At 32.5% G+C, this 22,274-nt stretch overlaps 1 protein-coding gene across 5 annotated transcripts in view; it reads right to left on the bottom strand.

Moving 5' to 3' along the window:
* LOC142321653 (guanylate kinase) overlaps positions 1–22,274 on the bottom strand; it is a 55,253-nt gene that overhangs the window by 6,969 nt on the left and 26,010 nt on the right. For 2 of the 5 annotated variants that reach the window (XM_075359918.1, XM_075359917.1), the window contains exon 5: positions 8,798–8,848. In XM_075359918.1, coding sequence (XP_075216033.1) covers positions 8,814–8,848 — 35 coding nt within the window. In that variant the 3' untranslated portion in view covers positions 8,798–8,813. Of the gene's footprint in view, positions 1–1,179; positions 1,353–8,797; positions 8,849–11,812; positions 11,918–22,274 lie in introns of all 5 variants that reach the window. The other 3 variants (XR_012755694.1, XR_012755695.1, XR_012755693.1) reach the window with 3 other exon arrangements.

The following is a 22,274-nucleotide window of genomic DNA, read 5'->3' as shown; positions in this document are numbered from 1 at the left end:
GTTTTTTATTATACATTGTTTTTTTTTAATTTTTATTTCAATATCTAACAGATGAATTTTTCTGTTATTTTCTATTTTATATGTATAATGGCAGATATAGGTGATCTCATATTCAAAGTAATTTTAACATGTACTGTCAACATACAGTCACATAACTTTGGCTAGCTAGTCCACATGGATTTCTATTTTGTTTTTTATTATTAATTTAAAAAAAATTACTTCATATTTTTTATATATATGCAATTTTTGATTTTAATCAAAATTTAAAAAAAACTTTTGAATATAAAAATTTTAGTTTTAATTTCTGTTGTGATTTTAATTTGGTAAAGGATCTTTTAACAATTTAAAATTTAAAATCTTATGAATAATCGTATAGGATTTTTAATTTCAATTTTAATGTGTAATTTGGTACGAGTGATTTGAATAATTATACAGAGCAACTGATGATGCAAAGGACTCACAAAAGTGCTCTTGCTTGAATTATGGAATAAGGTAGGTGTCATCCTATTTTATTATTCTATACTTATGTTGATTGGTTTAATATAACTTGTATAGTGCAAGGAATATGATTCCCGAAAGAATCAATTTTAGAAAAATAATAATATATTATTAACATTAATTAATTAAAATTAAATATATTAACATATTAATACAATAATATATGAATTATAATAAAAATAATTTATATTATAAACCAAATAAACTTATTTATTTGAATGAACCAGCGAATAATTAAATATTTAGAATAATTAAACCTAACCAAGGTACTGAAGCAAGATGGCATATTAATTAATTGACATTTTTGGTCCTCTGGGCCGGATATATTCTGCAAATTGCAGATATAATCTAAAATTTTCATAATCTTAATGAGAAGCCCTTAATGAAAGGGCTCACAGCAATTTGATCTACAACATCATTTACATAATATCTTTTTTAATTTATTATTACATTTAATTTACACTGTCTCATCATTTATGTAATAACATTTGGTTCATTTCATATTTAATTTACTTTGTTAATAATTTGTTAATAATTCACATTGTTAATTAAGTTAATTAATATTATTATCATTATATCATTGTTAAGTTATTACTATTATTATGAATAGGGAACAATTAATTAGACAAAGAGGGTTAGTAAAGGCCGCTATATATAACTAGGATTGGCATATTTACTCACAATTAAGATCCTTCACAAGGTGATATTCCCACCTTAGAAATTAAAATAAGGAATCTTCTTGAACTGCGAAGCAAATACAACACCATTCAATCAGAAACTGAATTGGAATATTTTGATGAAGTTTTAGTTTCGGATCGCATACAAGTCGAAGAAGAGTTGTGTACTACAGAGTCCTAATTGCAATTCAATAAATAATAATCAAAAACAATCTAATCAAGAATTTAATTCAAATACAACATTTAAACAAACACAACTACAACCCATTAATATACCTTTATTTAGAGGTTAATGTGTTAAGTGGCAGCACTATATTAATATATTTATTGATTTAGCACATAATAGAGATGATTTTTCTAATATTCAAAAATTACATTATTTACATTCCTCTTTGAAGGATGAGACCTTAGTTATCATTAAAAATCTGCCAGTAACAAATGAAAATTATGTTAATCCTCTGGAATTGTTAAAAACTCTGCGGTAAACTCTCCCAGCGGCGTCCGCATCATCAACCTGTCTTCTTCCCCTTGGACACTGGAAGACAGTATTTTCTGTGGTATCCCGCTCTCCACAATACTTGCAGCTTTCAGATGACCGGCTTTTCCTGCCACATAGATAGCTATTGAAGCTACCATGCCCCGATAAAAATTGGGTTAGCTCAAACATGAGTCCCTGTGCTCACATCTGAGCAAAGGCCTGATATCTGGTATTAACTTCATCCAGAGGCCCACCTATAATCCAGTTCATCTCTCCTGCCAGTGCTCTGTCGTCTCCTTCCTGGTAATGCTCTTGTCATCCCTTTTCTTTGCAGCCGTTCTTCTGCCAAGAGCTTCATAGGGGGAAACGAGGTAATCACCAGAACTGCCTTTGTAGACTATTCGGTAAACCCTAGCAATGCCGATTGCCAGTTAGCACTGCAGCCCCACAAGCCTCCAAATGGACACTTTTGTGCACAACATCCACACTGGCATGGCATACAAGGCAATGGACCTAGCCACCGCCACCAGCATCCTCGTCTTTGATGAGCTCGACCCACCAACCTTGCTCATGAGCCTTGAGACAGCCGACACTGTTCTACCAAGGCAGGTAGAACATCGGAGATGTCATCGGCAAAACCAGTAACCGAAACTCCCTCAGGATACTGCAACCTAAGGACACCATCATATGCTAGGTTCCACAGGATCGGTCCAATTACCAAACCCTGCAGAACACCACACTCCATACTTGTCGTAATCTCCTTACCCTCTGCATGACCAACTATCCTCCTGCCAATAAAATAGTCCTCAAGGACTCATACAAGATACGGACTGATATCTCTCTGAATCAACTCATCCATGATGCACTCAAATGAGTTGAATGCATTTTTGACATCCATCATTATCACCGCCGATCCAAGCTCTTGGATGCACCTCGTCTTTCAAGAACCCGCTGCGGCCTCATCAACAATCCTCATCACCCTAACTATGGTATCCACTGTTGTCCACTCTCTTCTGAATCCATATTGACATTCACTAAGAGGCCTTCCTTCCATTCTACTTCATCTCGAAGACACTCCACCAACAGCCTCTTGAAGAGTTTGCTTAGGCAACTCAACAGGCAAAGAGGTCAGTATCCGACTGGCCCTCCTACCTCTCCTCCATCTTTCCTCAGTAGAACCACCCTGGCCTCCTTCTATTCTGGTGGCAAACAACCATCCAGGGATATTCGGTTGAAGACCGCCAACACTTGGTCCGCAGCAACTTCCACCGTTGCAGCCACAACCTCGTTAGTAATCCAGTTGAGGCGGGACACTTTTTAGCTTTCAGCCTCCGTGCCACCTGTCGCAGCTTGCCCATTGTGAATACAGGGATATCCACTGCAACTATCTCTCTGTAAATGGGCCGGTCACCTCTCCAAAACAAAATATCAACCATCCTCCTTGGCAAGAACAGATTAACGCCCTACCAAATCTACCAGTTACGATTTGGAAGGCATCACCCCATATGTCATCCTCCAAACTGTGCAGGAGCTCTCTCCACTTCCTCTTCTACTATCTAGTATTTCAGTCCTGTAAGCGCTCCTTTTTTTCAGCCAGCTCCTTTCTGCATGAGAGGATATCCTCACGATACCACCCTTCTCCTGGCCCTAATACAGCACCTTCTCACCTCAGCCACCTGAGCAGTCCACCAGTATACATTCTTTCTTTGCAGACTTCTATGATACAGCGACTCTTCTCTGTTGCCTTTGATACCATCTTCGTCAAGTAGCTAGCGGAGACATTTTTTAGATGCCAAGGCGCTCTTTCACCAACTTCTTAAGCCTAACTAGGCCCTCTTTCGAACATAATCTCCTGCTGTCAGCCACCACGCTATAAGACTCACCGTCCCCAATCTCAAACTAAACAAAGAAATGGTTGCTCAACGACTCCTCTTAGTGAGCACCTCTCATCTCCACGACCCCTCTGTCAACCTCAGTGAGACAAACATAACATCCATAACAAACAAACAAGCATCCATTTACCAGGGTAGGCGCTGTCCCATTATTGAGCACCACCAAACCCAACTCAGCCATATACTCCTCCAGAATCCGCCCTCTATGGTCTGTGACATGTCCTCCCCATGTCACGTTCTTTGCGTTAAGATCACCACCCTTGATTACATCCTTTCAAAGAGGGTGAATCATACCGGCCAGATCTTCCAAGCATTTTTCATAATCAGCAGACAAGAGTTTGGCGAAATATAAACAGAAAAGACCACAACATCTGAAGCTCAACCCATACAAATCCATTTCTCTCACTGGTGGTTAGGATTGACACATCGCTCCCATAATTGGCATACCACCGTACTTCTTAGCCCATCCACTGTCCAGCCATCTTCCTTCACCTTCCTTAAATTAGGCTCAGACACTAACAAAAGGTCCCCTTCCATCTTCCCAATTCCAGGAGAGCGGCATCACATGATGCGCTTCTATTCATGTTTAACTGCAGAACTCTAAGCATTTCTCTTACTGCAAAGGGCACTACCAATCCAATGCCCAGTTCCACCACAACTCAAACATTTTACCATGACCTTGCACCCTTTGACCTGGTGCTCTTCCTCACCACAGTAGTTATGACACAAGGCTGACCTGTCAGGGCCACTGCATCTGGCCGCCATGTGCCCCAGCTCAAACACCTGCAGTACCATGGCTCCTCCGTACTCAGGAACACCCTGAAGTGGATCCATCCCTCACGAATTCTTCTCCTGGCCACTAACGCTGTCGCAGACACTGCTGACATTATGACTCTCCTTGTGCCACCACAGGCCGAGTGTAAGGAGGTCACCTTCATATCCTCCATTTTTCCATTGTCGCCAATGGCCTCACTGATGGAGTTTAGAAGCTCCACTTCCTCATCAAGAACCTTATCAAGGCCTCATCCATTCATAATGAGGCCTCTCCTACATGACCCACTCGTGATACTCACACCCTCTAGTTTATTTGACATCTTCTGAACCTCTACAGCTAATCTCTTCCTTGGTTACACCATTTTTTACATTTTTGAGGAGGTCCGCATACGAAGCCCCCTCCGTCTTAAACGCAAGACAGAGGGGGCTTTTTTATTTCCTTCATGTAATTATTCATAAATTCTTTGCATTTGCTTTGTGCATAATAACTGGCGTACTAATTATGTCTTATCTAATAATATTAAATCATTATCATGAAATTTATTTTTTAGTTTAATAACCTCATATTTTGCAATCTTTTTTTTATTATTTATATTTAGCTATTTATATTACGAATAATTATATTTCTTATTTGATACTTATCCAAATTATCCATTTCATCAATATTACATTATACTAGGGTAAGTCAATTATTATCTGCAATATTTATTATTATCATTATACATTTTATTGCTATACAAATAGGAAATTTACATGTACGTCATTTTTCAACATAGTCCCCTTGCATTTGCTCGTAATGATGGATCCATGTTCATAGTCATCGTCACCATTGATGATCTGTCTATGTCCTGTTTATTACCATAGCGACTGTGCGAGTTGTTTTGGGACCCATCTTGCACAGACTTTATGAAACCCAAGTCTGTTGTGGATGATTTTGTAGGCAGAACCATGACTAATTTGCAGACAATGTGCTACTACATCAATAGTTACTCGTCTGCATAAGAAAACCATGTCATGTGCATGCTCAATGTTTTCCTCATTTGTAGCGGTAAATGATCATCCGGCTCCTTCGCCTTGCGTAACACTTGTGCGACCATTTTTGAATTTTTCAATCCATTCATAGACTCCGCTGCGGCAATAGGGAACTATACCGAAAGTCTTCAATGAATTTTGGCCTCTGATACACCTTCCAACCACAAAAAATTATCACTAAACGTTGCACTTCTTTGCTACAAACAGAAAACAGAGCAGCCATGGATAACGGCAGGGCAATGATAATGGAACTAACCTAGCAGCATCAAATCTGCACAGACATGACAACAATTAAACCATGCATGCGACATCTACACAATACAACAGTACTACCAATATAAACAAAAATATAACTAAATTGCGAATAATAAAATTATAAGTATGTTCTTAATTACATTATACTTATAAACATTACTTAAATTTGAAAGCTTTTGTAATTATTAATTTTTCTTTATTATCAAAAAATATAAAAGAAAAATATTTTAAATTGTAATTTTATTTTGTTTTTGATAATTATTATAATAGATTATTGCTATGAGAATTACATTCATTAAAATTCTTATGATGTAAATTGTGTTTTTCATTATATTTATTATAATTATCATTCCTCACTTCATTTATTTTTTTATCAACAGTTTTATTAAATTCTTTTTTGTGTTTATCTTCTTCATTACAAATTATGTACATGTAAACTATAAATCCTAATTCTTTTTGGACTTTCTAATTTAATATTAATAACCTTACCTTTAGTTTAATAGGCTTGTTTAATCTCCTGTTTTATTATGAAAATTTTCCACATAATTATTTGTTTTTTTTTTTTTAATGTTGATTAGTAAGTCCCTAATAAACAATTCCGGAAGGAGGAAAGGAGTTTCCAGAAATAGTTGTGCCCCCAACGTTCAAGCCTCCACGTGATGCTACTAATACGTAAAATTACAACTAATGTAATGTATAAAATTACATCATGTGCATGGTTTATTTTAATATTTTTAATTTTAAACTTTTTAATACGCAAGTTACATCTCAATACTCTGTACTAGGTACTTATACTAATAGAATTTAAAAAAAATATATATATCTTTTTTTTGTGATTAGCTGTCATATAAATATATATAAAAAGCACAACACCATTCTGAAAGAAGTTTCCAGAAAGAATTGTGACCAGACAATCGAGCGTCCACATGACGCTACTGGATAGGCAAGGGATGTAGGACCCTTACTGAACTAAAGCAGAAGATCTTCTGGAAAGCCTGGAACCATATGTACATTAAGTATCAGAGCTTACTAAAAAAAAAATTGGACCCAAGAAGAAACATCTACTTGGAACACTTAACACAAATACATACATACATACAGACAAACTTAATGTATTAGACGAACATAACAACAACATTCTCACACTGTAAGAAACAAACTACCCATGGATACTGGGAATTATAGAATTTACAAAGAAAAACCAGCCATAAAGACAGCAACAGAGCACATGTCATTACCCTCAAAAAGAATATCAACCATATGGTTCAAATCGGGAAATAAAGCTTACACTATAATAAACTCACATACCCCAATAAAAAGAATAGGAAATTTTCCGAAAATATGGAAAACTGCAAAATCCTAGGGAAAAAACGAAAAAGTCCTCCAACATCTCCAAATACTAGCTGGTGATTTCAATACCCAAATCAACAATACAAAGAAACAGAAAAACTGTGGGAGAACACCCTGCCCACAAGAGAATAAATAGAAATGGAGTATAACTTATTTCCTTCTCCAGAATGTTACAAAACAGAACAAAACAAAACAGAAGAAAACGTAAATCCTTCCAAACTCTAATTGGAGAATTTCAGAATTTACCCTGTACCGATAACAACTAGAAATCAAAGGAAATTCTAAATACCAAAACAAAAAGAGGAATCAACATGGATTTAGATTACTACCTTTAGAAAATAGTAGTTTAATTCCAACCAAATACTTACACCAAATATATTTACACCAAGAATGCCAAGAAAACCCACACGAAAACATTAGAATATAATCAAGAAAATTATTTGGAACGTCTAAGCAAATAACATTTAGGCAAAGATTGGAAAAAAATTAAAGAAACCCTTACAAAGGCAACAGAAAGGAATAGCAGAAACAAAAAGGAAACAAGACACAGATGGTGGAATGGAGAATGCAGAAAGGTGTTGAAGAAAAGGGCAGAAGCGTGGAAACTCTGGTACTCCAACAAAACAGAAGAAAAATGGAACAAATTTGGGAAAGAAACAATGAAAACAATAATATATACTAAGAGGAAATACAACAAGACACAACTGGGAAAACTGAGAAAATATTTGGGCCTGCAACATGCATAACATTAGGGGACGGACTTCTACAAGACCTCCAAAGAAGAACAACAAGGATGCCAGCCAGTAAGCTTATGCTTTAGGAAAAGATATAGAAAACTGGCACTCAAAAACAAGGAAAACTGCCAAATATTAGTGAACTATTACCAGACACTAGTCAACTGTGACAAACCCAAGCAACAATTTACAATTCAAAACAAAGAACCCCAATGCGGAATCAGATCCACCCACAGAAGAAAAGATCCAATTCATAAAAAAAAAACTAAAAAACAACGAAGCACCAGAAGATGGTATCATGCAGAAATACTAAAATATGGAGAAAAACCCACTATAAAGAAAATAAACCAGATCTCCTAGGAGATATGGAAGATGAAGATACAATTAAAACTGGACTGCACTCATCCACCCACTGCACAAGAAAGGAAATCAAACAAATACCAACAATAGAGGTATATCACTTCTCCCTGTAATCTACAAAATCCAATCTTAAGCCCTATTAAACAGAATTGACGAACAAGTAGACCATCTAACAGAATATCAAAGAGGATTCAGAAAGGGCAGATCCTGTGCAGAATAAATCTTCAGTCTCTAACCCTCAATAAGAAAGGAGAAATACAAGAACCTGATAAAAGAGAAAGGTGAATACTCAGGAAAAAATTAGTACCTAGGAAAACATTTTGGATATCCTGTAAATAATAGAATTCTACATTCTTGCTTCTACGATTCTTGATTCCTTATCCCCCAAAAAGGCACTAGAGAAATTATTTTTTTTTTTTAAATATTCTGAATTTGTTGGAAGCCAATATTGATTTACAAAAAGGAATACAGAAATATAGCTTTTATCCAGCATTATAAATTATATAAATAAGGATTTCTGTGTGTAACTTCATCTTCTTCATCAAAACAGTAATATTAAGAATTTTCACATTATGTTGAAGTCAAACTTCTATCAACATATCTGTTGCAGAAAAGAAATTTAATTACAGATTACTCACCAAAAATTTAATTACAGACAGCACTCAAAAATGTACAACTAGAGATTAAATAAAATATATGTGCAACAAAAATAGATTTGAAACAAAATTTAAAAAAAAATGATCTTACTTGATATCCAAACTAATCAATTATTAGATGACTGCTTAATGAAGAAATGTCCTGCAACAGAAAAAAACATAAAAAAGAAAATTTTATTTTTAATTACTATCACCTTAACATTAATTTCAGTATGTAAATAAGTGAGCAAAAGCAAATGAACACAAAATCTAACCTTCATTAGTGCAATCTAAAATGTGGTATAAATATAAAATCCCAAAAAAATGTTATATTTCCAATCGAACAGCTGCCAAAGTGGTGCGATTGGATAAAATACAGCAGCTAATACAAAATCCATGTTATCTACCCAAAGACGAGAAGGGCCAAAATAAGGAAAAGCAACAGTATAGGTAGTTTAAATGTATTAACTGTGCATAAATATTGGTATCGTTTAATATTTCAGAAGAAAGAAAACAAATGTAGTGGATGCCAATGTGATTACATTAGAACTCAACCAATAACAAATGCACAGAAAAATAAATCTGAGGCAATAAGTACACCAGCTCAAACATTCATCACCAACAAATTTTCTATTTAATAAGATAATCTTTAAGTTTAACTTTGAAACACAATTGATTGGTACTGTAACTACTATACAGTGTTATTAAAATACACAGCAGTAAAAAAACAGATTGGAGATGATTTATCTCTATCTTCATGTATCCTCCCACCTTCCATTCTACTCCATTCACATTGCAATACAAGAAATTGTAAGATCTTCCTTTCTAACAAAATCACCACAGAGAAACCTTGTGTAAATAACATATAAGATTTTATTCTTATAATTTATGTCAATAAATAATTATGATTTTGTGACTTTTAATAATTATAGCAGATGGCCTGATTATTGTAAACAATAATTTCTTCCTTCTAAGAAACAAATCAGCACAGGGCAGTGACAAAATGAACTGTTTGCCAGCAATATCTATGATTAAATTAAATGGAATCACCTGCATCCATAAACTTTTGGGAATTATATAAGAAATTATCCAGAAAATAAATTCTAAAGGACAAAGAAGTTGTTGAGGAAAGAAGTTAGCAACAAAACTCCTTTTTTATCCCAAAACACTAAGTACATGATCTTCCAAGTAGAAACATCAGCTTGCATTTTTCTTTCTGAGCAACAGTGTGTCACCATTCCATACATGATTCATTTCAGGATATGTGCAACTCCATGTCTCATTCCTAGTGATTATACTCTGAGCATTATCTCTGAGCATTATTAAGTAAAAAATTTCAATGCACTACCCATCAGTTAATTTTTGTGATTTTCCATAAGTAAGCTAACACTCAATGCATGTATAATTTCCGATAAGTTAATCTTTCAAGCAAAATTTTTTTGTAATTTGTAATTTCTGGAAAATCAAAAGTATTGAAGTACTAATATAAACCAATACAAAAGAAAAAATGCTGAATTTAAAATGTGTTATACAGTTTTTTCAGCAATCGAGATGTTTTTCTCTGAGATGGCTTTCCAGAAATAGGGAAAATTCTATCTAAAGGTTGTCTGCAGAGCAGTGTTTTAGAACCCCTGCTCTGAGTTGTTGAATTCGATTCTTTGATGAAGTTGAGGTTACCTAGTGGATGTGCATCATCATGTACGTGGATGATGGGCTGCTGCTGGTTAAAGGAAATTCAAGGAATGAGATCAAATTCAGGGCAACCCAGATTTGTAAGATGCATCTTAAGCACGCCTAATATTAGATAATAAACAACAGTTTAACTTCAATTTTGTTATAACAAATAACAAAGAAAAATATTCTGAAATATCCAATCTTGTTTACAACATAATTTAATGAAAAGTCATATAAAGTAACATTTTAAAAGTATCTCATGCAGTAAAAGTTTAAAATTGCAAAAAATATTCTCTGTGTTAAATGAAGGAAGTGGGAGATGCCAGCATGGGACTAATTCACAGTATGCCCATGCTTCACGAGTTAGTAGCAAATAAAATATATATCATCTAAATAATGATAGCAAAGGCACACAATTTTTCTTCACCTACCAACAACAGTTAAACAAATATAAAATGTCATCTCTTGTCAGGGCGTTCTTACAAATTTGGGCTGGATCTTTTGAATGATTTAAGAAGTTATCCCTTAAAACTTCTATTTCATCATCAAAAAGAGGTCATCAAAAGAGATCATCAAAATTGGTGAGTAGGAAGAGTATGGGATAACTGTCATGTTAGTAATGCCAAAAATTTATACACAAGCAGACAAGCATACACTCACAATGCAAGAACAAAGATTTGTAGGCATTTGCATAAGATACCATCTGGGCCACTCTATAGCACAATTTTCCATTCACAGTTTCATAGAAGAAACTCTCTATAAAGGATGCAATCAAAAAGAAAAAACAAATTAACACGGCTTTGATGTTTCCTCGCACCTGTCTTTTTATCTTTGGCTGTGGTGACATTTGATCCTAACACTGTAATAGCTGCTCAAAGTTTTGGCCATAAACCATCCATCACCAGTAATGATGCTGGAAGTAAAATTGGAAGTGAAAAATTCATTTTTCTTTAATATCATTAATTTTCATTCATCAAAGAATGACAATACAAATACACAATTATAGCCACAAAAGACAAAAACACACATCCACATAGCTAGCACAACTACACCTTGGCCACTGATATGCAAGAATATAAACATACAGCTTAAACCGCTGTGGCTTACACCACAGCTTGTACAGCTTATACAGCTTGCACCACTATCTATTACCATACAGGAGTAATTTAACTGGTACATGCACCACATTCAAATTTCAGAAATCTTTAGATAGCATATTGTATTCTTTGGCAAATTTGCATAAATATGTAAACCCATAACAAAATCTAGAATGTAAATCTGGAGAATATAATTGTACATTAATTAATTAATTAATATAATAGCACAACATTCAAATTAATATACTTGCCTACAGTTTATAAGAATGTTGTACAAGTGTATGTGTGTTTGTATACTGACATACTACAAATAACAGAACTATAGTAACAATAAATATAATTTTTTTTTAACTCACATTGTGTAAAATGAGGGACAGATAAATGCAAGTTGAATAAAATGCCATGCAGAAACATGCCTGCTAGTTTTATATGATACCATACTTATTCTGTACAGCTGGTATCTGTAATAACAAGCATTTAATTATTTAACTATATCTCGTCATTCTTATTTCTTCTATGCCTGCATACTATACAACTGAATCGGTCATTTAAGAAAAGGCCTGTTGGCATCATTTCTAATTTTTCAGGAGAAATGTATTTTTTACTTTATGAAAAAGGAGAATTTCTTTCTTTTCTTTTCAAAAAAAAAAGAAATTTCTTTTATAAAGAAATTAGTAATTTATACTTATGTTTAATGCTGCAGTTACAGAGTTCTTGTGTAACTTAAACATTTTAAATATTAAATTTATAGTACTTATGATAATTTAAAATAATGGAATTGGGCCCGTTCTGAAATAAATGGTTAAGCAAAAAGAAAAATGGCAAATAATGCTCTATAAAGTAACACAGAAATAATTGAGGAACCATAATTTATTATTAAAAACTATGCAGGCCAAGTATTGTTTAATTAAACAGTGTGCATATAACAAAATTAAAGAAAAAGATAATTCTGCTGAAAAAATTTAATTTAATTTTTTTTCTGTCTTTGTTGGTCATGCAAGTATGTTTTTGTAAAAATGTTGATGATGTTGTGGAATATCACAGCATTTTTGACAAATTTTGTACTTTTTTTTTCTCATTGATGAGTACTTTTCGATGAACGCACATACGTTGGGCAGGCTCACAGGTGTAATTGACAAAATTTCCGAAGTACTTTGATGCACAAACGTCCCTGGAAGATTGGAATAATAGGCGAATTCCATGAACACTGTTATTTTCTCATTCCAAGGTACTCTACGTTTCATGTGAAAAATGGATTTTTATAAAATGTTAGCCAATATTTGCCACAACTGGCTAACATTTAAAACATCCTGGTGAATATAAGTTTTACAATAAAACTATTGTTTTTTGCAGCATTAACAATAATCTAAATGTTTTCCATTATAGAATATATTCAGTTACATTTTCAAATAAATCTTTTTATGAGGCCAAAGTCTCCATCACATGCATTAAACAAATGGCCTCTGACAGCGAAGAAACAATAATTTTTTTCAAATCATTTGGTCTCAGCTAAGGAAGTGCATATTCTAATCAGTGATTTTTGTTTTGTCCCATACATCCATCCATCCAAGAGATGGAATCGGGTCACTATATCAAGAACAAATGTTTTATATAATTAATAATGAAAAAGCAAACTCTCCAGTTGCACCCTTTTTCCCTTCACCTTCTTGGTATACATATATAACAGATTTTCCAGTATCTAGATTATGTATGTTAAATACATACACCCATAGTTGTCAGAGATAAAATACAACCTGCACTGGGATCGTGCAAAACATGAGGTCGAAGTAGAGTGAGATAATAATATCTTCTTTCTTACTTGCTTCTTTATTTTTTCATTTTAGTAAAAAACCTTTTGGCACGGTGCTTGTGTACTATGTATTTAGCCGCAGAAATTTGTTTGGCACGTTCACTCAATGTAGAGCTTTTCATTTTTACACTTAACACATGTCTATTTGGAGCTGCCTGAAAATAAGTTCAAAGTTATTATTGAAATATTTCAAATACAACTTTTATTTAACTTGACTAGTAGGGTGCTTTTCTTTGAAAACTTCATACATTTTTTTTAAATTCAACCTCGCATTTAACCCTTCGCACTTACACTGGAAGACGGAAAGCCATATAAGAGTCTCTGAATGTAACCGGCTATTTGTCTTCGTGTATTTACATATAAATTCCAAGAGATGGCAACAGACATTCTCTTAATCATTTTGAGGTAGGAATTCCTGATGTAATGTGATTGGAAACCATTTTATTTCAGTTATCAGATGAGTTCAATGACTGTGGGTATGTAACAAGACGCGTGCACTACTTTTTTTTGTGATTTTCACTAATTTTCAAGTAATTTGTTTACAAACTGTCACTTCCACAACTTCATTTTCGGCTTGCTTCATTTGAATTCAAACAAAATTTTCGAGACAAAGATTCAGAAGGAATGAATAAAAATATTTATATTATTATTATAATAAAACCATATTATACTATTCCCTGCCTAGGTTTACTACTTCTTCAAAATTATCTTTTACACAAAAAAAACGCAATGTAAAACATAACCAAAATCATCATCTATAGTCTGCAAATTCTAGTGCACTCAGTGGACTATGCCATTTTTGCATAAGCTAATTCTCAAGAGATAATTAAACAGTATTCCTTAACCAGATTAGTGGCAAAATTCAGAAAAAAACACAAGGTGTATGTTGTTTTTATGCATGAATACATCTTTAAAGTTACTTTAAACAGTTTTTGCATGAACTTTTTTTTTGAAAATGTCTTCCTCCCACGGCTATAAAACATCGTCGCCTGCAAAGGGTTAAATAATGATATTCTCATGAGGAATAATGACTGCATTTCACAGGTTCAGAAATATGATCATGAATTTAGTTTACATAAATTTTCTCGTAATCTACTGGGGACTTCTCATGCGTGAATAGTTTTTAATTCTTCAACTGCTAACCACCAGATGCCATTCATTATAGAAGGGCCTCATCTCCTGAAGTGGACTCACTTCTGAAATGAATGCAATATTCAAATTAAATGCAATATCTTCCACTGTACTTATGGGATTTCTTTATAGAATATGTATCTACCCTATAGAAACACATACATAAAAAAATGCAATTTGTACAGAAATTGTCATAGAGCCCTTTCTTGAATGACCAAGTCAGTTGTAAAATTATCAAAACAATTAATTCTGGTAATAATATTTATTTAAACTAAAAACCACAATAAAAATTATCAATCAACTTTATGTTAAAAAACTTAAAAGAAACTTTTCTTATCCTTCAAAAATAGTACCATTAATCTTGAAGTTCAATACACAATAAATATAATCTACAATTTAAACAAAAAATTTTTAAATATATTTATTAAGTTTATATTATATTTATATTAATATATTTATCTAGTTTCCCATGTACTTTTTCTTCACAGCTGAAAGTAGGCAATAAGTATTACACAAGAAGTAAAAAACTTCAAAGAAAAGTTGGCAACTAAGGCACTCATGTAAAGTAAAAATGGTAACCCTTTCTCAGACAGGCATGGAAAAATTTATTTTTTCTAACAATTAAGTTTTAACTGATAAATACACCTAATTTTATGATAAACTATCTTTTTTAAATTAATAGTTTGTATACTGTAACAAAATAGAAACTTAGAAATATGATCTACACAGCATATACGTATACTAATAATAATAATAATAATGTTAAAATGAATAAAGAAAAATGATGTTACAAATATAAATGAATATAATAATAGATTCATAAATTAATTAAAAAATATTTAAATAATAAAATTATAATAAGAAAAAAAAAACAAAATTATAATCAAAAAAAATAATAATGATAACAATAGAAAATATAAACATATTTCACATAATAAATATATTACTTTTAAACATCATAACACAACAATACTACAATAACATATTTCATAAAAATGGATGTAGTTTCATATATACCAGATGATCAAAAAAAAATATATTTTACAAAATACAGAGTTATTAACAAACATGAACTTTGTGGAATTTATAAAATCAAATGTAATGATTGTGATGATGTGTACATAAAAAACCACCTGGTACATAAAGGAAAATATATATAAAAAGTATTATATTTTACTACAAGCAATGTTGGTAGGGTAGAAAATTTAAAAAGGGAAATGGATAGGGTAAAGGTGGATATAGTAGGAATTAGTGAGGTTCGGTGGGAAGAGGAAGGCAACTTTTGGACAGGGGACTTTTGGAAGGGGTCACCAGAAAATTAAAAAATAACATTCTACGAGTTGGAGCATGGAATGTTAGAAGTTTAAAAAAGGTTGGTAGGCTAGAAAATTTAAAAAGGGAAATGGATAGGATAAATGTGGATGTAGTAGGAATTAGTGAGGTTCGTTGGGGAAGAGGAAGGCGACTTTTGGTCAGATGATTATAGAATAATTAACCCAGCTTCAAATAATGGGCAGGCAGGAGTAGGTTTCATAATGAACAAGAAGATAGGGAAGAGAGTAGAATATTTCAAAACGCATAGCGATAGAGTCATTGTAATAAGGATAAAATCAAAACCTAAACCGACAACGATTGTTAACATCTATATGCCTACAAGCGCCCATGATGATGATGATGAGGTAGAGTGTATATACGAAGAGATTGATGAAGCAATTAAACATGTAAGAGGAGATGAAAATTTAATAATAGTTGGAGATTGGAATGCAAGCATTGGAAAAGGCAAGGAAGGAAATATAGTGGGTGAATATGGGCTGGGCAAAAGGAATGAAAGAGGGGACCGACTTATAGAGTTTTACACGAAGTATAATTTAGTAATTGCCAACACCCAATTTAAAAATCAAAATAGAAGAATATACACTTGGAAAAAGCCAGGCAATACTGCAAGGTATCAGATAGATTATTATATCATGGTTAAGCAAAGATTTAGAAATCAACTCGTTGACTGCAAAACTTACCCTGGAGTAGACATTGATAGCGACCATAATTTGGTGACAATGAAATGTAGATTGGGGTTTAAAAACCTGAAGAAAAGGTGTCAGATGAATCGGTGGAATTTAGAGAAGCTTGAGGAAGAGGAGGTAAAGAAGATTTTTGAGGAGGACATCGCAAGAGGTCTGAGTAAAAAAGATAAGGTAGAAAATGTAAAAGAAGAATGGGAGAATGTTAAAAAGGAAATTCTTAAATCAGCAGAAGCAAACTTAGGCGGAATAAAGAGAACTGGTAGAAAACCTTGGGTTTCAGACGATATATTGCAGCTGATGGATGAACGTAGAAAATATAAGAATGCTAGTGATGAAGAAAGTAAAAGGAACTATCGACAATTAAGAAATGCTATAAACAGGAAGTGCAAACTGGCGAAAGAAGAGTGGATTAAAGAAAAGTGTTCAGAAGTGGAAAGAGAAATGAACATTGGTAAAATAGACGGAGCATACAGGAAAGTTAAGGAAAATTTTGGGGTACATAAATTAAAATCTAATAATGTATTAAACAAAGATGGTACACCAATATATAATACGAAAGGTAAAGTCGATATATGGGTGGAATATATTGAAAAGTTATACGGAGGAAATGAATTAGAAAATGGTGTTATGGAGGAAGAAGAGGAAGTTGAGGAGGATGAAATGGGAGAAACAATACTGAGATCTGAATTTAAGAGAGCATTAAAAGATTTAAAGGGCAGAAAGGCTCCTGGAATAGACAGAGTACCTGTAGAATTACTGCGCAGTGCAGGTGAGGAAGCGATTGATAGATTATACAAACTGGTGTGTAATATTTAAAAAAAGGGGAATTTCCGTCAGACTTCAAGTAAAGTGTTATAGTCATGATACCAAAGAAAGCAGGGGCAGATAAATGTGAAGAATACAGAACAATTAGTTTAACTAGTCATGCATCAAAAATCTTAACTAGAATTCTATACAGAAGAATTGAGAGGAGAGTGGAGGAAGTGTTAGGAGAAGACCAATTTGGTTTCAGTAAAAGTATAGGGACAAGGGAAGAAATTTTAGGCCTCAGATTAATAGTAGAAGGAAGATTAAAGAAAAACAAACCAACATACTTGTCGTTTATAGACCTAGAAAAAGGCCTAGATAACGTAGACTGGAATAAAATGTTCAGCATTTAAAAAAAATTAGGGTTAAAATACAGAGATAGAAGAACAATTGCTAACATGTACAGGAACCAAACAGCAACAGTAACAATTGAAGAACATAAGAAAGAAGCCGTAATAAGAAAGGGAGTCCGACAAGGGTGTTCGCTGTCTCCGTTACTTTTTAATCTTTACATGGAACTAGCAGTTAATGATGTTAAAGAACAATTTAGATTCGGAGTAACAGTACAAGGTGAAAAGATAAAGATGCTACGATTTGCTGATGATATAGTAATTCTAGCCGAGAGTAAAAAGGATTTAGAAGAAACAATGAACGGCATAGATGAAGTCCTACGCAAGAACTATCGCATGAAAATAAACAAGAACAAAACAAAAGTAATGAAATGTAGTAGTAATAACAAAGATGGACCACTGAATATGAAAATAGGAGAAGAAAAGATTATGGAGGTAGAAGAATTTTGTTATTTGGGAAGTAGAATTACTAAAGATGGACGAAGCAGGAGCGATATAAAATGCCGAATAGCACAAGCTAAACGAGCCTTCAGTAAGAAATATAATTTATTTACATCAAAAATTAATTTAAATGTCAGGAAAAGATTTTTGAAAGTGTATGTTTGGAGTGTCGCTTTATATGGAAGTGAAACTTGGACAATCGGAGTATCTGAGAAGAAAAGGTTAGAAGCTTTTGAAATGTGGTGCTATAGGAGAATGTTAAAAATCAGATGGGTGGATAAAGTGACAAATGAAGAGGTATTGCGGCAAATAGAAGAAGAAAGAAGCATTTGGAAAAATATAGTTAAAAGAAGAGACTTATAGGCCACATACTAAGGCATCCTGGAATAGTCGCTTTAATATTCGAAGGACAGGTAGAAGGGAAAAATTGTGTAGGCAGGCCACGTTTGGAATATGTAAAACAAATTGTTAGGGATGTAGGATGTAGAGGATAAACTGAAATGAAACGACTAGCACTAGATAGGGAATCTTGGAGAGCTGCATTAAACCAGTCAAATGACTGAAGACAAAAAAAAAACAAACAATGACATATCTGCATTTAATAGCGCTTATTTTATCTATATTTTAAAAAAAAGTTATAACTAAAAGACTAATAAAGATTCAGTGATGAAATTTTTAACACTAATTACAACCAAATGAAAGAATGTTTCCTGGAAAGTTCGGATTTTTTAAGTGTGTCCCTTCTGAGATATTTCAATCTGAAAATACCCGATTTTGGAAAAATTGAAATATTTGAAGACCCTTTGAAAAAAAAGGATGTAACTCTACGACCTGAAACCTTTTAGGGTAGCAATATACTATTAAAAACTATAACCACAAAAAAGTTGAAGGCGAGTCTTATATGTTTAACATTTTTAATTTTAAAAAAAAAGGTTTTTAGTTTGAAAACATTAACATTTACAAATTTTTTCTTTATTTACAGTTAAATAGGCCTAAATGTATACTGGACAAAAATATTGTACATTTTATGCTTTTTAACATAGTTTTTGTTTCAATTGAATATCTTTAAAAACCAAGAAGTTGCAACGTTTATACAAAAATCTGTAAAATGAAAAATAGGCTGATGCACCAATACAAAATTGCCTCTCAAAAAAAGCTGAACGTCTAAAAAAATTAATGAATACCTGTTTTCAAAACTCTGAGTATAGTACAAACTTAGTTAAAAAATTAAAAAAATAAATTTTGACAGCACCTTTACAAATTAAATTGGTTGATTTGATATGGATTGACCCTAGATTAATTTTTTTTTTAAAACTTACCGTTGGAGAGCTAACTCTAGTCCTAAAAACTTCAGGATTGATTTTTAATTATAACTTCAAGTTACAAATAACAAGTAGTTATATTTTATATTACAGCTATTAATGCAATAATATTTAAAGTAAAAAATTAATAATACTTTTTTTAAAACGTGTACAAAATTATTAAATTTTCTGGCCAAGCCAGGAAAGTAAAGAATTATGCAAAAAAATGAATCTATTCTTAACAAAATTTTGGGATACAGGTGACTTGTATTTTCCCATCTACTTAACTAATTGAAATCATAATTTGGTGTCTTCTGAAAAAGACCAAACACTAAAGTAATATAACTAGGGGGAATAAATTATGTGAAAAAATTTGCCAATCCTTTTCAAGTAAAATTTTGAGATATGGGATCATAAACTCCTTATCTCCCTGCCTCTTCACAGATTGTGACTAAAATTAAATGCCATCAAGTTTCCATACATAGAAATCATCATACCAAATTTCATCCAAATTGGTCTCTCAGTCAGTAGATATCAAGTAAAAACAGACCAACATACATAATGTATATGCATAGATGCTTTTAAGATTTTTCAATGCAATAAAAAAAAAAAAATGGTGTTCTCTGATCAGAGGGGGTCAGAAATGTCAAGATTTCTAACTCATTTAAAAAAAAATTTGACCTGATTAGTAAACATTTCTTTACAAAGTATCCAATATAACTAAACACTGAGAAAGTAAAAGAAAAAATTAGATATGATTTTTTTGTATCATATTTATGATCATATTATTAATTACTAATAAACAAGTAATTCATAAAATAAAAAGATGTTTAGGTTGCAATCTTTTTCCTTTTAATCTTTCATTATATATTTACAGAATCAATTATAATAACAAATCAAAATCACTTTGTCTTTATATTATAATCTATTATTAATTATATGTAATTTTTTTATAATATAATCTATACTTTTAGTCTAAACTATCTATATCTATACTTAATTATTAGTATCTATACTTTTAATCTAAACTTTTCAAAAAATTAGTTATGTTTTTTTATTACCTTCTATCCTGATGATTCATATTTTTGTAAATCATCTTTATCTAACACGTATTATTTTCTTAAACAACATCCACTAAATTTTATACCAAGTAAAGTTACAAAGAGAAAAAATGCTATGTTACTTAAAAAAAATTTGATAGTGAAAATAAAAACCCATTCACTGAATACTTAGCAGAATTTTTTAATAAAAAAGACCTGTTTTTGAGCAATATCTGCAAGCCACTAAAAACAAAATACCATACTCCTTCTAGAGTTAAAAGTACGTAATAGTAAAAACATTATTAACTTAAAATTACATTTTATATAAGATAGAAAAATAAATAATTATAATGAAGTAAAATATAAACTTCAATTTTTCTTCAAAACTAAGTGGGCTCAAAAATGGGAAATAACAAAGAAAGAGGATTTCTTTCTATTGTTCAGGGTCTACGTATAAAGTAATGTGACTAGTTTAGTTGTAAACTGTAAAGTTACTGGTAAACATATGGCTATATGAACAGCAGATTTATATTAGGTATTAGTATTTTTAGACTATTGTTGCCACGTGAGATGTAAACAAACTTTTTGTGAAACGAGTTTTTGTTATGCAATACAAAAATGAGTGATACTAATTAATTATGAGTAATGTTGTGCAATTAAGCATTGTGTTAAACTTGGTGAAAATGCGATTAAAACTTTTTCAAAATTGAAAAGGGCATATAGAGATGACGCTCTGTCACAAGCCCAAGTTTTTAGGCCGTTTAAAGCATTTTCAGATGGCGGGGAATCAGTTACAGACAATCCACGCTCTTGAAGACAATTAACGTCAAAAAGTGACAACAATGTTGAACAAATCAGAGATTTGATATAGTATGACCAGCGATTAACTGAGAATGACTGCAGAACAATTGAATTTGAACCAAATCAGAGTTCATCAAATTTGGGCAAATGAATTGGATACGAAAAAAGTTTGTGCACTCACTGTTGAACAGAAAAGTAACAGGATGGAAGTGTGCCGTGATCTTCTAGGGCGAATTGAAACTGATCCTGATTTTTTAAAATGTTATTACTGGTGATAATTTTGGATATTTGAGTACAACCCAGAAGCAAACCGCCAGAGCAAGAAGTGGCACACTTCAAACTCACCACTCCCAAAAAAGTAAAAATGAGCAAATACAAAATCAAAACCATGCTAATTTGTTTCTTTAATAGTAATGGCATTGTCCATAAGGAGTTTTTGCCTACAGGACACACTGTAAATCAATATGTTTACCATGAAATTCTTGAAATACTGCAGAAAAGAGTTGCATACGTGAGACCAGCCATCAAAGACAACTGGATGCTGCATCATGACAATGCACCTTGTCGCACTGCACTCTCAATTAATAAGTTATTGGCGAAGAAAAACATTCCTGTAGTTCCTCAACCACCTTATTTATTCACCTGATTTGAGTCCCTGTGACTTTTTCCTGTTCCCAACTTAAAAGACACCATTTTGGAACAGTAGAAAACATTTTAAAAAAATGTAACTGACCATCTGAAGGATAATCAGGTTTCTGAGTTCCAACACTCCTGTGGGAAAACCATTTGAAGCAATGCGTGGCTTCCCAAGAGAACTATTTCGAAGGTGATAGAGTCCATGTATAATTGGATTGTAAATAAAACGTTTTTCTGAACCAGTCTCATTACTTTATTTACAGACCTCTGTAAAACCTTATTTATAGTGTAATATATTTATTTTACCATTACTACCTTTATGTATAACACAGTACAAGGAATAAAAACAAATAAATACACGAAAGAATCTTAAAAATGTTAATAGGAAGCAAAATGTAAAATCCATCATTCAAGCATAAACTACAAAAAAATAAATAAAATTAAAAATTAGTATGTGAATATTTTACAATAAATCAATTG

This window comes from Lycorma delicatula, chromosome 3 (assembly GCF_047948215.1).
Source record: "Lycorma delicatula isolate Av1 chromosome 3, ASM4794821v1, whole genome shotgun sequence".
Classification (NCBI taxonomy): Eukaryota; Metazoa; Arthropoda; class Insecta; order Hemiptera; family Fulgoridae; genus Lycorma; species Lycorma delicatula.
This window is presented reverse-complemented; position numbering and strand designations above follow the sequence as displayed.